The sequence below is a fragment of the Sparus aurata genome, chromosome 2, assembly GCF_900880675.1.
Source record: "Sparus aurata chromosome 2, fSpaAur1.1, whole genome shotgun sequence".
Taxonomy (NCBI): Eukaryota; Metazoa; Chordata; class Actinopteri; order Spariformes; family Sparidae; genus Sparus; species Sparus aurata.
Genome location: NC_044188.1, coordinates 5,123,154 through 5,143,550, shown reverse-complemented (window position 1 = coordinate 5,143,550; position 20,397 = coordinate 5,123,154). Strand labels below are relative to the sequence as shown.

Sequence of the window (20,397 nt, the reverse complement as noted above, 5' to 3'; positions counted from 1 at the left end):
GAGTGGGCGGAGGTGGAGGTGGAGGGGGAGAGGGTTGTGATGTGTTAATAAATAAAAGGCAGTTGTGTATGATGTTGACAGCTGGGTGGTCTGGTCCTCGTCATAACCCTCCACGGCTACTCCTTACATTCCAGCGTCCGGGGGCTTATCCCCGACGGCGTGCACAAAGCTCACTCTCACGCTCAAGCTCAGTTCAAGGCTCAGGAGGAGGGCGGCCTTGGCTAAGCCTCTCCTACCAGCCCTCAGAAACACACACACACACACACACACACACAGAGGACTCCCTGCAGATACTGTATGTGCTGGCCTTCAGAGATCCCACCTGGTAAGACGCCTTAACCCTTTCCAACAATAGCAAGATGTCTGTTTCATTTCTCAAACGTCCCCCCTCGAGCTCAGCAAGGCTCCTCCAGTGTCAGCGTACCAACTCAAACTGGAGGTTCGCCAAGTGTTAAATGGTGGAAACGCACGGGAATATTGGGAGCAGTAGGGAGGAATATCTTCATTAACTGATCAACAACAATTTGGATTATCGTTGAGCTCATTTTCATCGAGCAACGAGGCCAAACACTCTTTAAATCGCTGGGAAATCCGTGACATCACCCGCTGGTTTGTGGAGTTTGTGGACGGCTGTTTTTTGAACTCTTCAGTTATTTTTTTGGCATCGCAGCCGACGCCATCTTGGTTTTTTTCCCGGAGCCAGAAGTGACCATATTTAGATGAGAGAGCGGAGCTGCGGAGGATAACCTAATTGGATCTGACTGAGAGCCCGAGGACGCGCTGCGGTGGCGGGTCGTCAACAACAGCGTAGCCGTGCCTGAAAGCTTCACCCTGCTTTACCGTCTGCTTTACTCTAAACGGGACCTCATTTACAAAACGAACATCATGCTGTGTTAGAGAGGACTTTAATCTAGACGCTGAGACCATAAACTCATTAGGAAACGGTTTACTGAGGTAATAAATCAAGTGAGAAGCGAAGTAGGGTCATTTTCTCATAATCGGACTTCCTTTTGAAAGCGGTCGAGTCGCCCCATCCTGGCCGCTAGTTGCACAGGTTTAGGTCAACGGTTTTGAACTGTTGAACTAGACATTTACTAAATAACTAACTAAACATTTGACAGATTAACAAACAAGATGTCTTGCAAAACATTTCATCATTCGCAAGCTCTCAGTGGGTTTGAGTCATTCAGGCGTTTAAACATTTATCCGTTACTTCTCCTCGTTGTTTTGAGAGAGAACCAACCTAAATAAGATAACTGATACATACCCGACTGAATCGTAAGCATTCCCGACGACTGTGCCGTGCCAATCCTGTTGTCCAGCAGACACTGGAACACGCCCTCGTCCTGTGATGTCACATCATTAACAACCAGCGAGGATCCGGAGATCCTGAAGCGATGCGATGGGGCGATGGGCTCGGCGTTGAACAGCCAGGTGATGTTCGGGGAAGGGTTTCCTTTAGCCATGCAGGTGAAACGGGCAGAAGAGCCGGACGGGACGATCTGGTTGGACAGACCCTCCGTCACAAACACAGGCTCTGTGGAGGAGAAGCGGAACATCAACATCATAATGAATGAGTTCTGCTGCAAACGGTCCACGCTCTCTCCCAAAAAAACATTCTCATCTTGTTCATCTTACCGAGAATATTCACAGTATAGTTAGCGCTGGTCACGGTTCCCTGCTCGGTCTCAGCAGCGCAGGTGTAGCTCCCTTCGTCGCTCCTCGCCACCGCAGCGAAGGCCAGGTTGTTGTGCTGTCGTTGGTGAGAAGGTCCCGGTGCGACCTCCTTACCGTTCTTAAACCATTTGGCTGCTGGTGCAGGACTACCGGACACGATGCACTCCAACATCAGCGGCTGCGACAGCTGCACGGAGACGGTCAGCGGGGCGGTGGGGTAAACTATCCGGACTGAGGAGGGGGAGTCAGAATCTGAACAAATGAAGGAACCACATTAGTGGACAATAACGGAGAACAAAGTGGACAAATAACGATAAGTAAAATGACGTCAGACTTACGTTTGACTGTGAGCTTAGTACCATGAGGCTGCACTACAGTTTCACCAGTAACAGGGTTGAATGCACCACATTTATACATGCCCTGGTGCTGAGCTGAGACGGAGACAATCTGGAGGTTTCCAGATGGAAGAACTAAATATTCACCTGACAAGAGAAGGAAAGAGAGTTCAGCATCAAGACAGTGTGTGACTTACACCATGAGCAGGTGAACCACGGTGGGGGATATCTGCTGAATGAAATTAAATCATTATCCTGTAACGTTTCTATTAACATCCGTCTTTTCCATGGATGCAGATCCAATAATAACGCTGCTCTATCACCAACTTCTGGTGGGTTTTTTTGCTTGCCAGGTGAATCTGTAAATGCTGTCCGACATACTTGCAGCTTAATTATTGTAAACCAGTCATTTCATTAAAACTATAGTGTTTTAATTTCAAATACAGACACGTAGCTTCTGTCTTCTTCCGACTGTCTGTGTTAAGGTTTCACACAAACACAGCAAAGGGACGGGGGGACGTCATGGTGCATTCAAGTGCACCTTGTAAACTCATAAATCTACACTCAAATGGCCACGAATATCGTTTAAAAAGGGTGCATTTCTTTTATTGTACTGTTGAAACACATCTGCCATTACTTTCTTTTTCTTCGACTGAAGCTTTATCAATAATTAGTTGTATAAAATCACAACAATAACCCAGTTATTTCTCCATAGTCAGATTTTAACCCCATATCTCTAAAACAATTTAAATCAATTGTTAATGTAAACAGGGTTGTAGAGGGATGTTTGTACACTTTACAGCATCAGTCCGCTCAGAATCTCTGGTGAAAAAATCATCGTGGCAGTTTTCAAACCAACCTGTCGACACTTCTATCCTCTCCCCTCGCACTCTCAGCCTCGGGAGGGCCTGAGGGACGCTGTGCGGTAGAGGACACTCTATAAGAACGGTGCTTCCTTCCTGCACCGATAATGACCTCCGTCTGCCATCCTCATATTCTGATATTTCTGCAGGGACAGAAAGAAGAAGACTCGGTTAAACTCCTGAGCTCTCTGTGCAGAATATCAGACACTGAATTACGCTGAGTCAAGTACCAGGACCAGCAGCGCTACTTGAGTCGAGCTGTTTGTGTTGGATCACTGCGTTTGTTTATTGTTGCAGCGAGTGATTCTATTCAGGCCTGTTACAGTTCCAGATCAGGGTCAGCCCCTTAGTGTGGTGTCCAACAGCACGCAGCATCCCAGCAGGAACATAACACACTGCACAGGAAAGCCCAAGGCTCATTAAGGATACCGGTCAAGAGGCATCTGGAAGGGTGCCCGCGTAAAAAAATCCTACTGCTTCCTTCCCCTCCGCCACTCAGCAGCAGGCAGCCGAGGACAGCCATTCTTTCTAAGTGTTCAACACTCACAAAATGGCCTTCCTCTTGTCAAGGCGACTTCCTCTCTTTATTCACCCCTCCGCTTTGAAGCGGAGTATTAACTACGCACGCAGGGGTAATTCTCCACATCCGTACCTGCTATGGCCACACGCGCGTGGCGGCTGGCGACGGCCGGCCCGTGTTCCAAGCGTGCCACGCACTGATAGACGCCAACATGGCCGGGCTTGAGGGAGGAGATGGTGAGGGAGCCCTCGCTGAGCTCCACACCGGGCAGGGTGTCCAAGTCCAGGGGAAGGCCTCTGAAGCGCCAGGAAACCTCCGCTGAAGACGGACTCACTAAGCAGCGCAGGCGAGCGACGGAGCCTCGACTCTGAACCAGGGAGGAAGGCTCAGAGAGGAAAGAGGGGTACTGAGCTGAGAGGAGACAGGAGCAGAGAAAAAAACAGGGTCACAAACACACATTCACATGCAAATATGTTCGTCTCAGACCAGAACAAAAAGATGGAGATGCTCAAAAAAGATCTGAGTTGCCGTACATTTAGAAAAAACTCAATATCAGTGTCTCTTTCAAGAAATCATGACCCAGTTGATCCACAGACAGTCAGCAGCTTCGTGTAGGAGCTGTTTTTATTCTGTATCACCGTGCAGAAGGAAGTGTTCACCATCATTTCTGGAGCGAGACGTTGTGCCATCTACTTTAATTAAATTTGAGAGACGGCAAACATCTCTACAGCCGATATCTCCGAAACTTGTCAACTCACACCAAAACAATCTAGGTTGCTTAATAGCTCTACAGGTAAGAGGAGAAATCTGTAGTCTACGTTTTTATTTTAGGGTGAACTGCACCTTTAAGTTTGACTGCAGGCACCCTGTGTTTCCTGCTGTCACCGCTAACATGCTATCTGCTTCTTCATCAGTTTCGAACCACAAAGAGGATTACAGAGGTCACAAATTATAACTTTAAAAAGGTGTAAATAATTTAGTTTTTGGCCACTTGAGAGCAGGAAATCTCCACCACAAGCTAAAAAACAGATACAGGCACACACAGAGATACTTTGGCCTTTATTTAGATATTTACCGTTCTTTCTGTTCTGTTCTGGTCTCCAAAGAATTACAAAAAAAAAATCTGGCTGCTGCTATAATTACAACTTTCTCCACCAGCTAATCTCCCTGACATGTGGAGCTGGGCAGGTAGTGTACATTAGATTTGGGTTGGAGGGGTTTTTTTGTGCTAAAAACAGCTGCTAGTAACTGATCAAAGCCTGCCTGAAAGCTGCTTAGAGCTGCAGGGTTGGTAATCTTTGTGCAGTCATCACATTACGCAATCATTTGTTTCAGTGTTATTATGAAAAATACGGTTTCAGCCGCGTTAAGCCGAGGGTGCGACAGCAACTTACATGAGCAGCTGATGAGCAGCGACTGGCTGAGACACAGCACAGTGGACAGGAGGACCCTCAGGCCACTGTCCATGGTGCACTTTGACCCCTGCCAGCAGCCGCGTTGCCAGGCGCGCACGCTCTCGTCTGTTCGGCGAACCTGCAACACACAAGAGGAGGAGGAGGAGGGAAAAAAAAACACATCAGACCGGAGCTCTGCGTGGACACATGACAGCATCAGAAGAGGTGAGACAAAAGGGGAAGCCGGGGGAGGATTCCTGAGGTGAATCTGAGCGGGAACGAAAATCTATTAAGTTTCTAAATGAATCCTGTACGACAATCCTTCTAATCTTCACGACACATCCCCTTTACACACTCCTTGATCTCCACGTCCCGCCCTCTCCTCTGACCCCTCTCCTCACCCACTCCAGTGTCTCCACGGAGGCTGGAATGTCCAGCCTCTCGTCCCCCCCGCCGCCTCCCTCTCCCACTGGGCCGCTGAGATCTCCCGCTAATGGAGTGGCTGTGGAGAGACTGTCGCCTCACTCTTAATATCACTCTCTTGTCACACTGTGTTGCTTCCTCATAGGTTCACTGTAGCCTGAAGTGCAGGCCCAGACACACTGGAGGGCACGTAATTAGGAGCATTCCTCTATCCTTTTCAACCCGACCCCCCTCCGACCGCGGCACCTCCTCCTCCTTTTTCCGCGAGTAATCCGGGCAGGCTTTGATCCCAGGTTCCTGGTTGCTAACCGGGGTTTGAGCCTGAGGCCGCAGGGACAATGGCCGTCCAGCTGTGATATTCACCCCGGTGCTTCGCCGGCTCGCAGGCGTTAGCGGAAGGGCCGAGCGGGGCTGAAGGGTGGGTCAAATTAAAAGGGTGATGCCGGGGTGGGATCGGTGAGGCTGATCCTCGAACCTAAACACTGTTTCATCTGCTCAGCAACTCAGGCAGGTCAACGTTTCGCTCCTCTGAGGGCCGCAGTTGTAAACGAGAAACGACAATCTCGATTAATCCATTGATTTCTTTCCTTAGATTCAAAGGTGACGGTCTAAAACCCAAAGACACTCAATTTTACAACTCTATAAAAACAGAGAAACGCTGCAAATCTTCACAGGAGCCAACATGTAGCGTTTTAGCTTGATTAATAAGGTGAATCCGCGATCAAAAGCACTTTCACTTCACGCTCCGTGGACTGACTCATTGTTTCGGCGCTGGCTGCGAGTGATATCAGGGAAATGTCTGTTCCTTTGATCTAACCAATGAGACACAGATGCTTTATCCATGCGAGCACACACTCTTCATCACGCTCTCTCTCTCTGAGGGCATCCTAAGAAGAGGAGGAGGAGGAGAGAAGAGGCAGGAAATAATAAACTCCCCCAGCTCCCAGCTCACGCCCCCTTCTCACCCCGAGGTCAAAGGTCAGGGAGGAGCAGCGAGAGAGGGTGAACCAGCGGGTGTCTGGTGGCCCTGGACCAGCCCACAGAGGTCACCTCCAGCTCCCTCTGAGTCACTCTCACACACATCAGAAGTGTTTTGAACACACTGACGAAACATCACGCGCAAAACAAGAGCGAGAGAGCTTAAAAGAAACATTCAAAAAAACTGGCGAAAAAAACGATCACGCTGCTCTCTCAAAAAGTTCAAACATCAGCTCGATTCAAGCAAGAAATAAACACGAGCTGTGATTTTGACTCCAGGACCAACGAGCGTGCTGGGTTGTGCGTGTGTTCTCAGGCTTCGGTTTTAAGCGTGTGCATGCTCATTCAGGCGGATCAAACCCACATCTAGCAGGCTAGCGTTTCTCCTCCCCGCGAGTTGCAACAGGCCCTGCACACTGCCCCCATGTCATCAGTGGAAACTATCTTTCTCCCTCTGCCGGAATAATGATATATAATTACAATAATAACAACAGCGCTATAAAAAAAAATGCACAGCCAGGCGCGGGCACATTGGCACACGGCGCGATGGGGAAACCTGAGCCGATTCCGCACCTCCCCTCTCTCTGTATCCACCTTTGTTTCTCCGTCGCAATTTTTAACCAGTTGCTTCCTCCGGGTGGGCGTGGCAGTCGGGCACCTCAGCTCCGACTGGGTGCCCTTGTGTAAACACACACACAGCTGCATATCTGGCCCATCGATCTGGCGCAACAAGGAAACACAGGGGCATCATTCCTGCTCCTTATCTGTTTGGCTTTCCTCTGACATCCGCCACCATGAAGCCGCCTCAGTGGAGACAGACACTGCGAGGATATCTTGTATCCCTCATCGCACAGGGTCTTCCTGATGCTGGCAAGCGCGGCCCTGCATGGAAAGGCGAGTCCCGCTTCCTCCCGAGCAGACGCCCCAGACAAAAGCCGTAGTGGCCCTTTGACAAAAAAGGGGGAAGTCCCCCCGTCGAATGAAGCCCGATCGGCCTGAGAGCCGTCTCCTCTGCGGCCGGCCCACTCCCTCACTCCTCTGCTCTCCTTCTCAAAAAAAAAACTCCAGACATAAAGGGAAAAAACCCCCCTGTGTTCCAGATTTCCTCCTCCTGTCCCGAATCTGATCTTGTGTTACTCTCTGTTTTTGCACTTACGTCGTAAGATGCATGGCCGTTCTCGACGCAGGATCGGCCAGCTATAAATTGAAGAGACATCCTGCGTAGAAAACAGAACTGCGCGCCGCCGAAAGCTGATATACAGACACGGGGACAGTTTATGAAAATAAATGTGTTAGTGTCAGTGAGTTCAAGTGGAAAAGTTCCCATTTTCCTGGGTGTGGGGGTTGACCTGCGTATGTTTGGGAAATGTTTGACTGACACCTGGCTTAAGTGCGCGAACGGAAGAAAGAACCAGCGGTCTTCTCCGACAGCTCGTGTCCCTCGCTCAACCTTTGAAACTTCGGTTTTCTTTTGCATTTTTATGTTCCGTCTGTCAAGCTGTCTTCCAGAGAAGTCCATAGCAGAGATTTACTGCTGAGCGGCAACACCTTTATTTATCCATGTTGGGAGTAACACAAGACTCTGACACCGGAATAGCACCATACATCCCCCAGTAGGACAAGAGGGATCCTTGGTGATGACACAGGGGAAAATAAACACACTGACAGGCTGCCCTCAGGGAAGGGAAAGGGGTTCGACTTCTAGGGGGGGTTTAGCACCTGCACTCCTTTCTGGCCTCCTCTCTGCAGGAACTACTTAAAGCCCCATCTGCCCGCATGTGGGGCGGGCCCATATCCCTGTCATATTGGGTAAACAGGGACAAAAGCAGCGCGGCGGAGCATCAAAGACCTGGAGGGCAGAGGAAGAACAGGTCACAACTGGTGCCGCCGACTGAGGCGGGGGCCTGGCCTCTCCGCTTCACAAGACTGCACAGCTGAATAGAAGCCAGCAGCAAACACCGCGAGGCAGCTTGAACGCTGAAACCGATCGTGACTGGTCCATCAATCGATACCAGAGCGGGACGCAGCCGATAAATCAGAAGGCTTCATAAAGAGAGGACTGTAACAGCTCAGAGTTTAAAGATATTAAAGGGTTAGTTAGCCCAAAAAATGAAAACTCAGTCACTCAGTCATTATCTACTGAAAGGAGAGTGAAGTTTTGTATTTCATGAAACATTTCTGGAGCTCTACAGCAAAACAGCACAGCAGCATTGACCTAAACAAGTGACGTAGACGGGGACTCCACACAGTTCATCCAGCATAATCCAAATCTCTGGAAGCTTGAATGTCAATAATGGATTTAAAAGACGCTATTGACGCTCTCGACACATGGTCGAGTTTGTGCATGCTAACGCTTTTAGCTCAGCAGCTACAGTTCGGCTTTAAAAGGGGCGTAAATAACATCTTTTCGAATCAATTTGGAAGTTCTGGAACCTTAAGGAAGTATGGATCATGCAGGACGAGCCGCTTTGTTTTCATTGTCAGTCAAGCCTCCATCGACTTCAGTTGTTTAGGAGAATGCTACACAACACCGTAGAAATGTTTCCTGGACTTCTAAAGTTCGCCTGACTTTGAGGTGAGTAGATAATGACCCGAGTTTGAATTTTTGGGCGAACCCATCCTTTAAAAAAAGGGTAAGGGAGTAATGGAGCGTAGGAAGAAGAGCGAGTCTTTTCTGGTATGATGGTCTAATCTGACCTGTGCGCCGAAGCTGATTCACATGCTATACCCCAAACCTGTCTGCACTCGCCCCACATGTCACGGACAGAGGATCTACAGCACACACATTCCTCAGCTTCACAGAGAGAGAGAGAGAGAGAGGGAGAGAACGACGGACACACTGAAACACACACACACACACACACACACACACACACAGAGGAGATGGTAGATAAATTCAAAACAAGAAGATGAGAGGCAATGGGGGGGGAAAAACGCACACCAGAGAAAACAGAGAGAAAAGCTCCGGAGGAGAGGAGGAGGTAAAAGGAGACGAGGGTATAAAGAGGTGAAACATTCACTGGGAGGTGAAAAGTTGCCAAGCCCCGACTCATTTCTCCTCCCTCTTTATTTGGCTCGCAGATAGAGACGTACAGATAATGGCTGAGCGCGCATCCACCTCTGCCAAAAACTGACGGATGATTCAGCCCCCGCTACATTCAGCTCGGCCCAGAAAACCTTTTGGGAAGAGCCTCCCGAGAGAAGAAACTCTAGGGGACCATTATGGGCTGCTTCTATTGGTCTGGGTGAGCCCACTGAGGCAGCCCCCGGGGCCACAGAGGAAACTAATGAGTGGAAACACTGGGCCTCTGGTATGGACCTAACTCCGTCTGATTAAAGACTGAGACGTTATTAAAAAAAGTGGGACAGACTCGGGGAGAAGGGGAGCGAGCTACAGAGAGGGAGAGAAAGAGAGACATGATTTGGAATCAAATTGGGGAATTAGGAGGGTAAAGAGAAGAGGGGTGCTTTTTGTTTCACAATGAGGAGTGAGGAGAAGATCTCAATCGGGGGGGGGGGGGTTTAGTCGATCCATAATACAAAATGACCGCCCTTGTCTGAACCCGACATCCTGCAGAAAGTTAATGCAAGGCTCCGCAATAAATCATTTAAACGCAGTGAGACTGCAGAAGACGAATGAGATATATCGTCAAGGACAGTCTGCTGTTTCAGACACAGCTCTCCCTCTCCCTCTCTCTCTGTGAGTGCGTCAGCAGGAGGACAGAGCCGGAGCGATCCGGGAGGCGCGGGGGTGACGGCGGGGCCAAGCAGGTCCCAGAACCCAGAGACGCCGCAGCCCTGACGACAACGCCGTGGTGTGGGATCAGACGAGAGGAGGAATGAAAGGAGAGGCCCCCGGGGATCAGACAGTCACATCCCACAAAGCCCTGTTTACCAAGGACACACACACCCCCCCCCCCCACCCTTCACCTCCTCCACCACCACCACCCCTCCCAACATCTCCGTTCACCAAAGCTCGACCCTCCCAAAAGTGCCAGGGCCGGGACCTGGGAGACAGCGCTAATTCTACCCCCGGGCCCTGTTGGCTGAGGACACAAACAGAGAGCTGAGAGAGGGGAGAGGAAGGGAGGGAGAGAGCGAGACAGAGGGGAGAGAGTGGGGACTGAATGGTACAGTATGTAAGACCCATCTTAATTGGAGATTGTTCTGCAATGTCTTGTTTTTCCCTGGGAATCTTGCGAGGGGGGGGGGGAGGGACAGGAGGGTGGGGAGGTACGGTTGTTTCCCAAGGTCCCTGAACAGCGGGATTAACCACAGGGGCGAAACTCAATAGCGGCCTCGGACACTGGAAACAGATCCCCGGGTATCGCCGCCACACAAGGCCACCTCGAGACCTTTCGCAAAGCGCATGTAACTAACAACCCTGCCCCATTGTCGGAGCACTCTGGGCCCTTCCGGCTGATTTCACAGGCCTTTCAGCCCGCAGGGGGAACGTCTGCTCAGACAGAAAAAAAAAAAAAAGGTAATTCTGATGGAGAGGAGGAATGCACAAGAAGGCCGTGTTGCCCGCGGGGTGTGTTATAACACTGATCTCCAACATGTGCCAAGAGTCTGATTCATCACGCCAGGCGAGAGAGGGAGCCGGGATTGTGCAGCCGCGGCACCGAGGCAGAGGAGGCCACAGATCCACATTCCTCGATATCAGCCTCGATTAGGGGAGATGATGGGAAAACACAAACGCAGAGGAGGAAGGAATCATCAGAGTTTTTGCCGAACGCCCTGAAAATGTCCACCTTCCCCGGGAGGAGCGGAGACGCTATCTGTGTTTTTAATTGCCGTTGCGTGGGATGTGAAATATGGGCATGTGGTGATCTGATCCAGCTGTCCCCACCCCTCCTCGCCCCAGTCTCCCGTCCCTCCCCGACTCTCCTGGATTCCATCACCGCCTGCGTCTCCACAGCAACAGGCGGACGAAGACGCAGACAACAGTTTCTGTTCAGTCTCCTCCTGATCGCTCCCTGGCCGCCGACCAAAAAGCACTTTCAAACTCAAACATACATTCGATAATGTTATTTCAAACATGCGCAACGAAAACAAAGCGACAAAGGGACGCTAACAAGAAAGTCCGTTTTGCGAGGAGCGCGACGTAAAAAACTTGGCTCGGCGCGTTCGCCTCGTCTTTTTGTTTGTCACTTCGGAGGCACGAGGAGAAAAGTACACACAGAGTATTTTCATCTCCCCGGATGACAAATTGCCCGGTCGTATATCCACATATGAACTCCACAGCCAGAGCAAAAACAAACACATGTAAAAAGGTTAAAATATAATTAGTCTTCCTCACCGATTCTACAAATCTCTTGCAGAAAAAAAACCCCAAACAAACAAACCAGCTCCCTTGTACGTACAAGTCTGAGGACCCGAAAGATAAACACACTCCAGCCCCAAAAAGACTGTGCAATAGCTTTATTTAGTTTGTCTAAATGTTTATCCGTCTCGCCTCGTAACACTCCACGCTTGTTGTGCAGCAATCGAGTGATCACAAAACAAACTCGGCGGCGATACGTCAACACGCGGATCATCTGAAGTTTTTTCCACTTCTGGCTCGCGGTCAAACCGTTAAAAAAAAAAAAAAAACCTCTCCGACATATTCAGGGTCGGGGCTGCTGGCTGCTGCTGCGGCGCTCGGAGGTGAGAAGAGCTGTCTGAGGATGACGCGGCGCTGCGACGGCGCCAAGAAAAACACAACCTCGTGACAACGGCAAAAACACAACAATAATAGAGAAACCACGGCGGATGCTCACTCAATGCATTCTTTGTGTAGGTTTGTGTGCGTTTGCTACCGGGTAAGAGCGCCACAAAAAGACATGACAGTGATTTATTTTAGGCGATTAGGTGAGAATACATCCCCGCGGTGTGCCGAGTATCTGCGCCAGTCTCAAGACGCAATGGAGCCTGCCATGTGTTTCACCCTCCCGACACAAATTCCTCCGCTCACTTTGAATATCTGTGATAAATAAGGGGTTCCACTGCTCCCTAAGGGGCTACACATCAGAGCAGGGACGGCCCAAAATGGCACCCACAACCACAGGCCCGGAGGCAGCAGCAGCAGCAGCAGCAGCAGCAGTACCCACACTGCCTCACACTCTGATCTGGGAGAAAAACAGCCCTTCAAACAAGTAGCCTGTTTGTCAGCCGGAGGGGAGTGCCAGCCACTAGTTCTGCCTTAATATAGTCTTGCTGATCCCTGTGCTGGCTTTTCAACAGCGCACACATTCTGGTTCGCAGAAAGAAAAAAAAAAACCCATGTCAGATGTGACTTATTGGTTCAGCATTTGAAATAGAAAGCTGCGGTCGCTCACAGTTTCAGGAGGAAAAGACTCTTAACTCTCGGGGGCCCGGCGACAGACTAAGTCGGGGCATATTTAGGAGGGTCAGATTCAGGAAGGGAAGGGAAAGAGATGAATCTCGCAAACAGGAAGACGCCTAGGATGCATAAAAAGAAAAGAAAAAAAAAACTCCCCGCTCGCATGTTCTGAAATACTTTTTCTGTACGAGCTGTCAGCGAAAGGTTCGGTTCAGAAGTTCACTCCCTGACATCTTCCCCTGGGCTGAGGGATCATTAGAAGAACTGCACAAGACAAGGCTGCGGAACAATGGGTCTCATCACGCATTCGCATGACAATCATGAGCGAAATTGTTGTTTTTGGCGAGAGGCGAGTATTGTGTAAAAATGCCGCGTCTAACCCTGCCGAGGGGGGGGGGGGGGGGGGACTTTTTGTTCTCCCCTCATACATGTGGTGTTCTGCATCACGTTAAAAGCACATATATTACACCGCCACTCCAGCCAAAAAGCACTCCCTCGGACGATTATGAGCACGTAATAAAAGTAACAACCTTCAAAAACGTAAGGCTTAAAAAAAAAAAAGAGCTTCAAACCGCTCCGGACCGACAAAGCATTTTGCAGTCTGTCGTCGTCTTTTGCTGGTTTTTTTCCCCCATCAAGTCTATAAGATGAGACCGGATTCGACAGTATATCATTTTTTCCTACAGTAAAAAAAAAAATCACGGTCTCTATCAAAGTGTGTCCTCAACCATCTGCTGTTGAGGTATTTTCATTTACTGTTCCCGCCTGGACGGCGTGGTTATCCTCGAAGCTGCGTGTGTGGTATCGGTTTACATTCCCTTATCGTATTAAAGAACGCGGACGTATATATATTTAGCCGAGGCCTGTATTTCCATTACATTGACGGAAAACAAACCATCTTCAGAGAAGAAGCAGACCTCGTTGCGCCGCCCATCTTCCAGCCTGCGCGCCTCCGTCCCGCTGCATTTCGGTGGCTGGCTGGAACATCTGTTTCTGCTGCACCGAAAAACTGTTTGTTTGTCTTAACAATTACGCCCCGATGTTTCTCATTTAATTTCTCAAATCTCTCGAAAGTCGTTATCCAGTTTCAGGTCTTCCGAGGTTCTGAATTTTCAGGAAACTCGACACGGCCGTCTGTTGAAAGCTGGTGTATACATCGGGCTACGGTCGGCTCACCTCTGACATTTCAGAGGAGCTGTACCGAGAGGAAGCACGCGGCCTATCTGTTAACCTGCTGGAGTAACATGCTTGCATAGTAAAGCGAGTCAGCGCCGGGCTGTTTGGATCATCTGTCAGAGTAGGGGAGGGGGGACATGGAAGAAACCGGGGGGGAGGGGGTGGGTCTGCACTGAGAGACGTATGCGTTGTGTAGTTAAAGTAATGACAGTGTGAGCTCGGAGCAGATAAGAAGTGCTACCAATGACAGCTTCGCGTAAACACCAGTGACACCTTCAGCTACCGCGTTCGCCTTCCTGGGCTACTTCAACGCGATTCATCCAGTTCCTCGCACAGTTTTTCCCCCCAGAATAAATTCAGGGAGGGTTGGAAAGTGGAAAGTCTTTTTTTGTCGGCGCTGCAGCTGCAGGGTGCACTCACCAACCCAGCAGTCACAAGAGCTCAAACTCTTTCTCTGACCTGACCATCTTTCCCATCGACCCCCTGCTCATGGCTGCTGGGTGTTGTCAATCAGCACCCTCCGGCTCCTTCTTGAACACGGGGGCTTCTTTGGCACGCTGCCCTGAAACTCCACTCTGTCCATCTAATGAGGGCCTGAGCTCTTCTGGTCCGTCCTTGACGAATGAGAGCTGAGGCTCGCGGAGTAAAGGCCATGGCGCGCTAGAAAATGTAAAAAAAAAAACGCCGCAGCATGACTCAATCTCTGAGCAATGAGAGTAAGAGGAGATCTATGTGTCAGAAGTTCAGAACAAGCCAGGTTCAAGTTTGGGAACAGACGCCTCGGGGGGTCAAACATCAACCACACAACAGCCCGCTAAATTCTGCTTTATCATACCAAGAAGCTGTAATGGATTATCCATCAGAGACTCAGAAAAATGACTTAATTCTGGCTGTCAAAATATTGTAATGATGATGAAAAACAAGGTGATTTTTCTCCCGTTTTAAACGACTCTTGAAACATTTCCCCCCCTCGGCCCAAAGTTTGATCCTTCGGAGCAATAAAATGACATATCGCAAAGCGTGAAACCAAATAAACAACCACGCCACATTGTGATTTAAATCCACTTCCACTCGCTTCAGGGCCAAGGCTGAGGTTTGCTGCCTGGCCTCAAATCAGTATGGGCCTGGAGGACGGGAGAATGTGGGAGGCGCCCAAAATATACTTTAGTCACCCGTTTAGAGACGCCCTCTCCCACCGCACCCACCTCCCATCGACATTCATGCACTCACAGCTGAACGCAGGGCTGCTACTCAGAATTATCTTCATCTATCGACCATTTCTTTGAGGTTTTGCTCTTTCTATAAAGATAATGACTGCAAGGAGATGTCTTCAAATAAGTCCTGGGCAACATGTTGATATTTCTTGGTATCATCGTGATACGTGACTGTATAACGTCTCAGATTTTGGATATCGTTATATGGTATTATAAGTGTTTTCCTGGTTTTAAAGGCTGCATTAGAGTAGAGGTCTCATTTTATGAACTTACAAGACTGTCCTACTTGTTCTAAAGTACCAACAGATATCGCTACAATATCGTTGTAATATCAAAATTGTTGGGATATTTTGTTCTGTCGTCCACTTCTGTCATTTATGAGGATATCTAATTTGCAATACAGCCTAAAAGTGAAACACTGACTAATACATGATTGTTAGGAAGTAATAAAGTCCAATATGCATCGACTGATGAACACACATTTTGTGCCATGATCTCTCAAATTTGGGTCAATCAAATGGTTGTGACAAAGAAACGTAATAGAGGTTGAATATTTTACAGATTAACAATAAACTTTATGGCACAATAAGACATCAGGGTACTGAAACTGTTAACTTCAGTGAGAATTTAATAGTTAAAAATAACTACAAGCATACTTTTCTGCATTTGTGTCTCTTCAAAAGAACAATAATGGTGAATATCATAAAACATGAATGCGGATATCAATAATCGCGGCATCAGTTGAGCTCTACTAAAAATATTGTGATTTTATTTTTATCTTTGTGTGACCAACAGTCCAAAACCTGAAGATATCTAATCTAAGATGATGTTAAGATAGGAAAAAAAGCAGCAAATCTTCACATTTTATAAGCGAAATCTTGAGTTTTTGTAGGCTTGAAGGAATAATTGCTTCCAAAAGTAGTTTCTGAATGTCTGTCAATCAGCTGATTGACTGGAGGGAAAGAGTTTCTCCGGAACGTCGAGACTCGAACACACTTCTGGGTCAGCTGCTACTAGCCAGCAATCATTTGTCTTTGTTGCCGCGTACATGCTCGTGTGATTATAATAGATCAGAAAAATCAAGAGAGCCATTATGAGAGCAGGGGGGCTGGTATCATTACACATGCTTACATTCAAATTGCCCACTTAACATAGTTCTCCTACAGCAACATGTGTTTATCATTAGCCGAGCACCCTAATGGCTCGAACATTATTCGAACGCACTTAATGGTGTAGCTGTGCTTTGTTCGGGTCCGTCTGATAAGAGCCGGGTCCACTAATGGTTTATTAATTTCCCTGCGAGTCGCAAAAACACGCTGCAAAAACAACGAAGAATTTATTCTGAGGCTCTGTCGTCTGATTCAATCACATTCCCAATATGTAGCCACCGCAGGGAAAGTCCCGGATAATAACAACACGGTCAGACACACTAAAAATACTCAATGAGTCTTTATGCTCAGCTTGAAATACGTTTTCTCTGGGTCCGTTTTGTTATTCAGACGAGTAATGATCGGACCTTCTATTTAAAAACGGCCTCATAATGTGGACGACTAATTTCTCCCCAGACTGACCGGAGGGCGACGCAAACCAACGCAGGAGAAGTCAGAGCGAGGGGAGGAAGAGTTGGAGGAAAATGTGGGAAATCACGGTGTGAATTAAGTTAAAATGAGGCAGGTTGAAGGAAAGTGGATCACAAACACCTCACTGAGAGAAAACGTCCCGCGTATCAAAACCCTGAGGGAGGTTTTTCGGCTTTAAAAAGCGAGCGCCGTCAGTGTCCGAGCCTGAACACAAAGAGCAAATCTCTCTGTGCCCCCCCTGTCAAAAGCTCACCCAATATTGGGGAGCGCTGAAAGGATTTGAAAAGGCATCGGAAGTGTCTTCTTGTCCCCCCACCGACGCAACAATGCGCGAGCAACTGTTTGAACTTGAAAGTGTTTTATCTGAGAGCAGCCATGTGTGTCCCACCGACTGGATGTCATGCATTCGGAAGGGGGGGGGGGGACTGGAGACTTTGTTCTCGATAACTTTTAAAGTGTTCGCTTTTCTGAGAGCTGCCCCCTATGTAACAAAAGTCCCCGTGGAGGCCTGATGATAGGGGTGAAGAGCAGACGGGGGAAATTACTCGAAGGTGGAAAAGTGAGGAACTTGTCTCGGCAGCCAGATCGTTACTATCACTTTTACTCCGTCATCCTTTGAACGCCTTATCTCGGATTATCACTTTTGAATCAGCAACATTTTTTACGTTTATATGTGCGTGTAGAGGGCATAGGGCAAAAAATGAATAATAAATAAACTTACTTTTCTTATTTGCCTTTCAAAATAGAGAAATGTATATTCTAACAACGTGATTTAATGTCAAAAACCCCCCAAAACGAAAGTCTGTCCACGACTGAAATCGTTTTTTTGAGTCGTCATCCTCAGAGTTCCTGAGGTGCAGCGGTGCAGATCACAACACAACCAGACCTGAGCAGAATACGCTCATGCACGCACTTTCATCACAACACTCGGCCCTGAGCGGTTACAGTTCACGCTTTTTCTCTTTTTTAGACAACTCAAAAAGTGTTTCTTTTGCTGGAATGTTTCCCACAGTGGAAGAAGAGCGAGCTGCTGGAGAAATGTTGTAAAAAAAACTGAGCCAATGGGAGCGAAGAAAAAAAGGCTGTTTGATGAACTTGATCAGACACATCTGCAGCGTTTCCTCTCTGCTGTGATTTTGAAGAAGAGTCTTTGTGTGACTGAGCTAATACTGCACCACAAAAAGCCTTTTTTCCCCCCCCCCCCAAGTCAGTAAACAATGACATATTCAGGTGTGGGTGCTCTCGCTCCGCACAGCAATTAGTGCACTTGCCAAACTTTAGAGCAACACCAGCACGGATTTACCAAACCAACGTTTATGACACCCTCGGGGGGATTTATCTAAAACAATAAAAGGCTCTCTGTCTTTATAGAGGGAGAGAGAGAAAAAAAACCTACTCAAATATTAGTCTTAGCCACCAGCTTTCTGCACGGTGGTGAATGTGGCAGCGACTTGGCTCCTGAAGCGGATCCATAATAAAAAAGTTTAACTTTAGATTTATCCCTCAGCCCACTTCCACCTTCCTTTTACGACTGTGACACCAGCGTGTCAGCAGGATTGGACATATTTTTAAAGATGTTCTTTCATCTTCCAAAGCAGAAAAGCAGCCTGCAGGCCATCTGTCTTCAACCGGGACGGTAAGTGAACTGTCCCTGACTTTCACAGCTGCCTCCCAAACAAACATTTATGCCTTTTTTTCGTGTGTGTTTGTGTTTCATTCACCTCTGAGACAACAGAGCCGAGCTGTGTCACAGAGATAACTCGCTTGCGTACTGATGATAATCTGAGTGCACACCAAAAAATTTACAAATCTCTTGCTGCTGTTATTTTTCTGTCATATATAATCTAATATTAATCCAAGACAGATGTGGGCTGGAGTCAACAGAGAGCCCAGACAACATCACAGTCTGACGCTTTACTGCACAATCATGTGGAAAAACATCATTTTCAGTATTTAAGTGTAATTATAAGGAGATATAATAGACGTTTAATATGTGGGTTAGCTGTATAATGTGAATGTGGAGATTAATGCATGAGTGTAATGTGGATGTGTGCAGCCAGCCTCACACACGGAGCTCGTCGCCGCTCCGCGCCGCTGCTCTCCACTTTCACCGCAGCACAAAGTTGATGTTTGGGGAGCAGACTGACGCAGCTCTCCGCTTCTTCCACCTTCCAGAGAAGCCCAGCTGACCTGAAGCCTCCCCGAGAGCCAACCTCGCTCCCCCCCCCGGCTCAGTCTGCACTGCCACCCCGGCCCCGGGACGGGACTCCCCCCCCACCTCCTCCCTCTCTCTCCTCTCTCACGTCCCCGTCCTTACCTCTCTTACAGGAGCGCAAAAGCTGCGAGGAGTCCGGTGATTCAGCAGCAAAACGCATTCTTCTGGAGGCAAATCCGTACGGGGCCCTCCATTAGACACGGGCTCAAAGTGCGAGGCGACGGGAGCAACATGAACTCAGCCGGAGGTGGAGCGCGGTGGAGAGTTTTCAGACCCGCGGCGCAGCGCAGGCTTTTTTCGGGGGCCAAGGTGCGACAGCTCCGACCCCTCCACCTCTCTCTCTCTCTCTCTCTCTCTCCCTGGAGGAGGTGAAGTTTTTCCTCGGGGGAAGTTTGTGGAGTCCGCGTGCTTTGAGGGTGAAAGCGTCCTCGTGCCCTCACACTTCCTCTGTCGGTGAAACTTCTCCCAGCTCGCGCTCTCTCGACTCTACCGCCGCCTCCTCCACACACGCATCTTTGAAGCCAGTGTCGAGTTGCTCAGCAAATCATGGCAGCGGCGGAGTCGGTCGTCAAACCAGGAATGTCCCAGCCCCACAGCTCAATACGGCTCCTGGAGAGGAGGAGGAGGAGGAGGGGGGGGAGGAGGAGGAGGAGGAGGAGGAAGGGGGAGAGAGGGGAGGAGGAGGAGGAGGAGGGAGGTGTTACCCATATAGACTGTGCATTAACAAGTTTTACAATCGACGAGGAGAAAGAAAGAAAAAAAAGGAAAAAGGAATAACTTCCTCCTTCCTCCACTGCGCAGACTCACCTGTGTGTCTTCAGGTGGGTTCACCTTTAACATCCTGGCCGTAAACTTAAAGGTGCACATTTACACCACAGCAAGGATTTAATGAGGCTGCTGATCGATTTTTATTTCTCATAACTTGTTTTTTTTAAATCTGTAACATGGTGTTTTATATTTCTTGATCCAAAAAATTACACAAACACACTGACAACATGTACCAAGAGAGAAAGAATGAGTGAAATCATATGATAAATAGATTTTTTAAAATTACTATGTCAGTACAAAGCAACTCCAAAATAAATATCATGATAACATGAAATGAAAAATAAAAGAAACAGAATAGATGTAATGCTTTTTCTAAAGTTATATTTCTCCTGGAGCTGTTTTGACAGCCATAATAAGCAGGGATGGAATAAAAAAATAATAAAAAATAAAAGTTTTAATGTGTGATCTCATGCAGGTCTGCAGCTGAATTATACTCCCAGAAACACTGCCCATGTTTTCATAACTGACGTGAGCGTATAAAGATTCATGTTGTTATAAATCTCCGTCAGACTGAGAAGCCTTGAAAATAAAAACTTTACACACGAAGTTTAGAGTTTAGATTTTATCATCCACTACACGCATCGCTGCAGGGCCGCACATAAGAGGGGGAAAGGGGGGAAAAACTGTCCGGGGCCACATCCTAAATAACAAGTAGGTAACAAGAAATGACGATAACAATTTCATTTATTGTTGCTTTCTTCAGATTTAGCCCTTTTTCCTAACGTTGGAGTGAATTCACGCGCTTTAACAAGACTTGCACGTAAATTGTGATGCCAGAAAATAAAGGAAAATACAAAGAGGGAGCTTTTAATAGGCTTTAGACCCAATTATTAATGTTTAGAAGCTTAGAAAGTTTCTCCTGGCCAAGC

General features: G+C 48.2%; 1 protein-coding gene across 1 annotated transcript in view; it reads right to left on the bottom strand.

Annotated features, from left to right (window-relative positions):
* cdon (cell adhesion associated, oncogene regulated) overlaps positions 1–19,297 on the bottom strand; it is a 34,415-nt gene extending 15,118 nt beyond the window's left edge. Inside the window, exons 1-7 of the mRNA XM_030404066.1 lie at positions 18,803–19,297; positions 4,790–4,928; positions 3,528–3,806; positions 2,872–3,018; positions 2,016–2,159; positions 1,639–1,929; positions 1,268–1,537 (exon numbers count right to left, since the gene is read on the bottom strand). Coding sequence (XP_030259926.1) covers positions 1,268–1,537; positions 1,639–1,929; positions 2,016–2,159; positions 2,872–3,018; positions 3,528–3,806; positions 4,790–4,862 — 1,204 coding nt within the window. The 5' untranslated portion in view covers positions 4,863–4,928; positions 18,803–19,297. The remainder of the gene's footprint in view (positions 1–1,267; positions 1,538–1,638; positions 1,930–2,015; positions 2,160–2,871; positions 3,019–3,527; positions 3,807–4,789; positions 4,929–18,802) is intronic.
* Between the last annotated feature and the right edge of the window lie 1,100 nt (positions 19,298–20,397).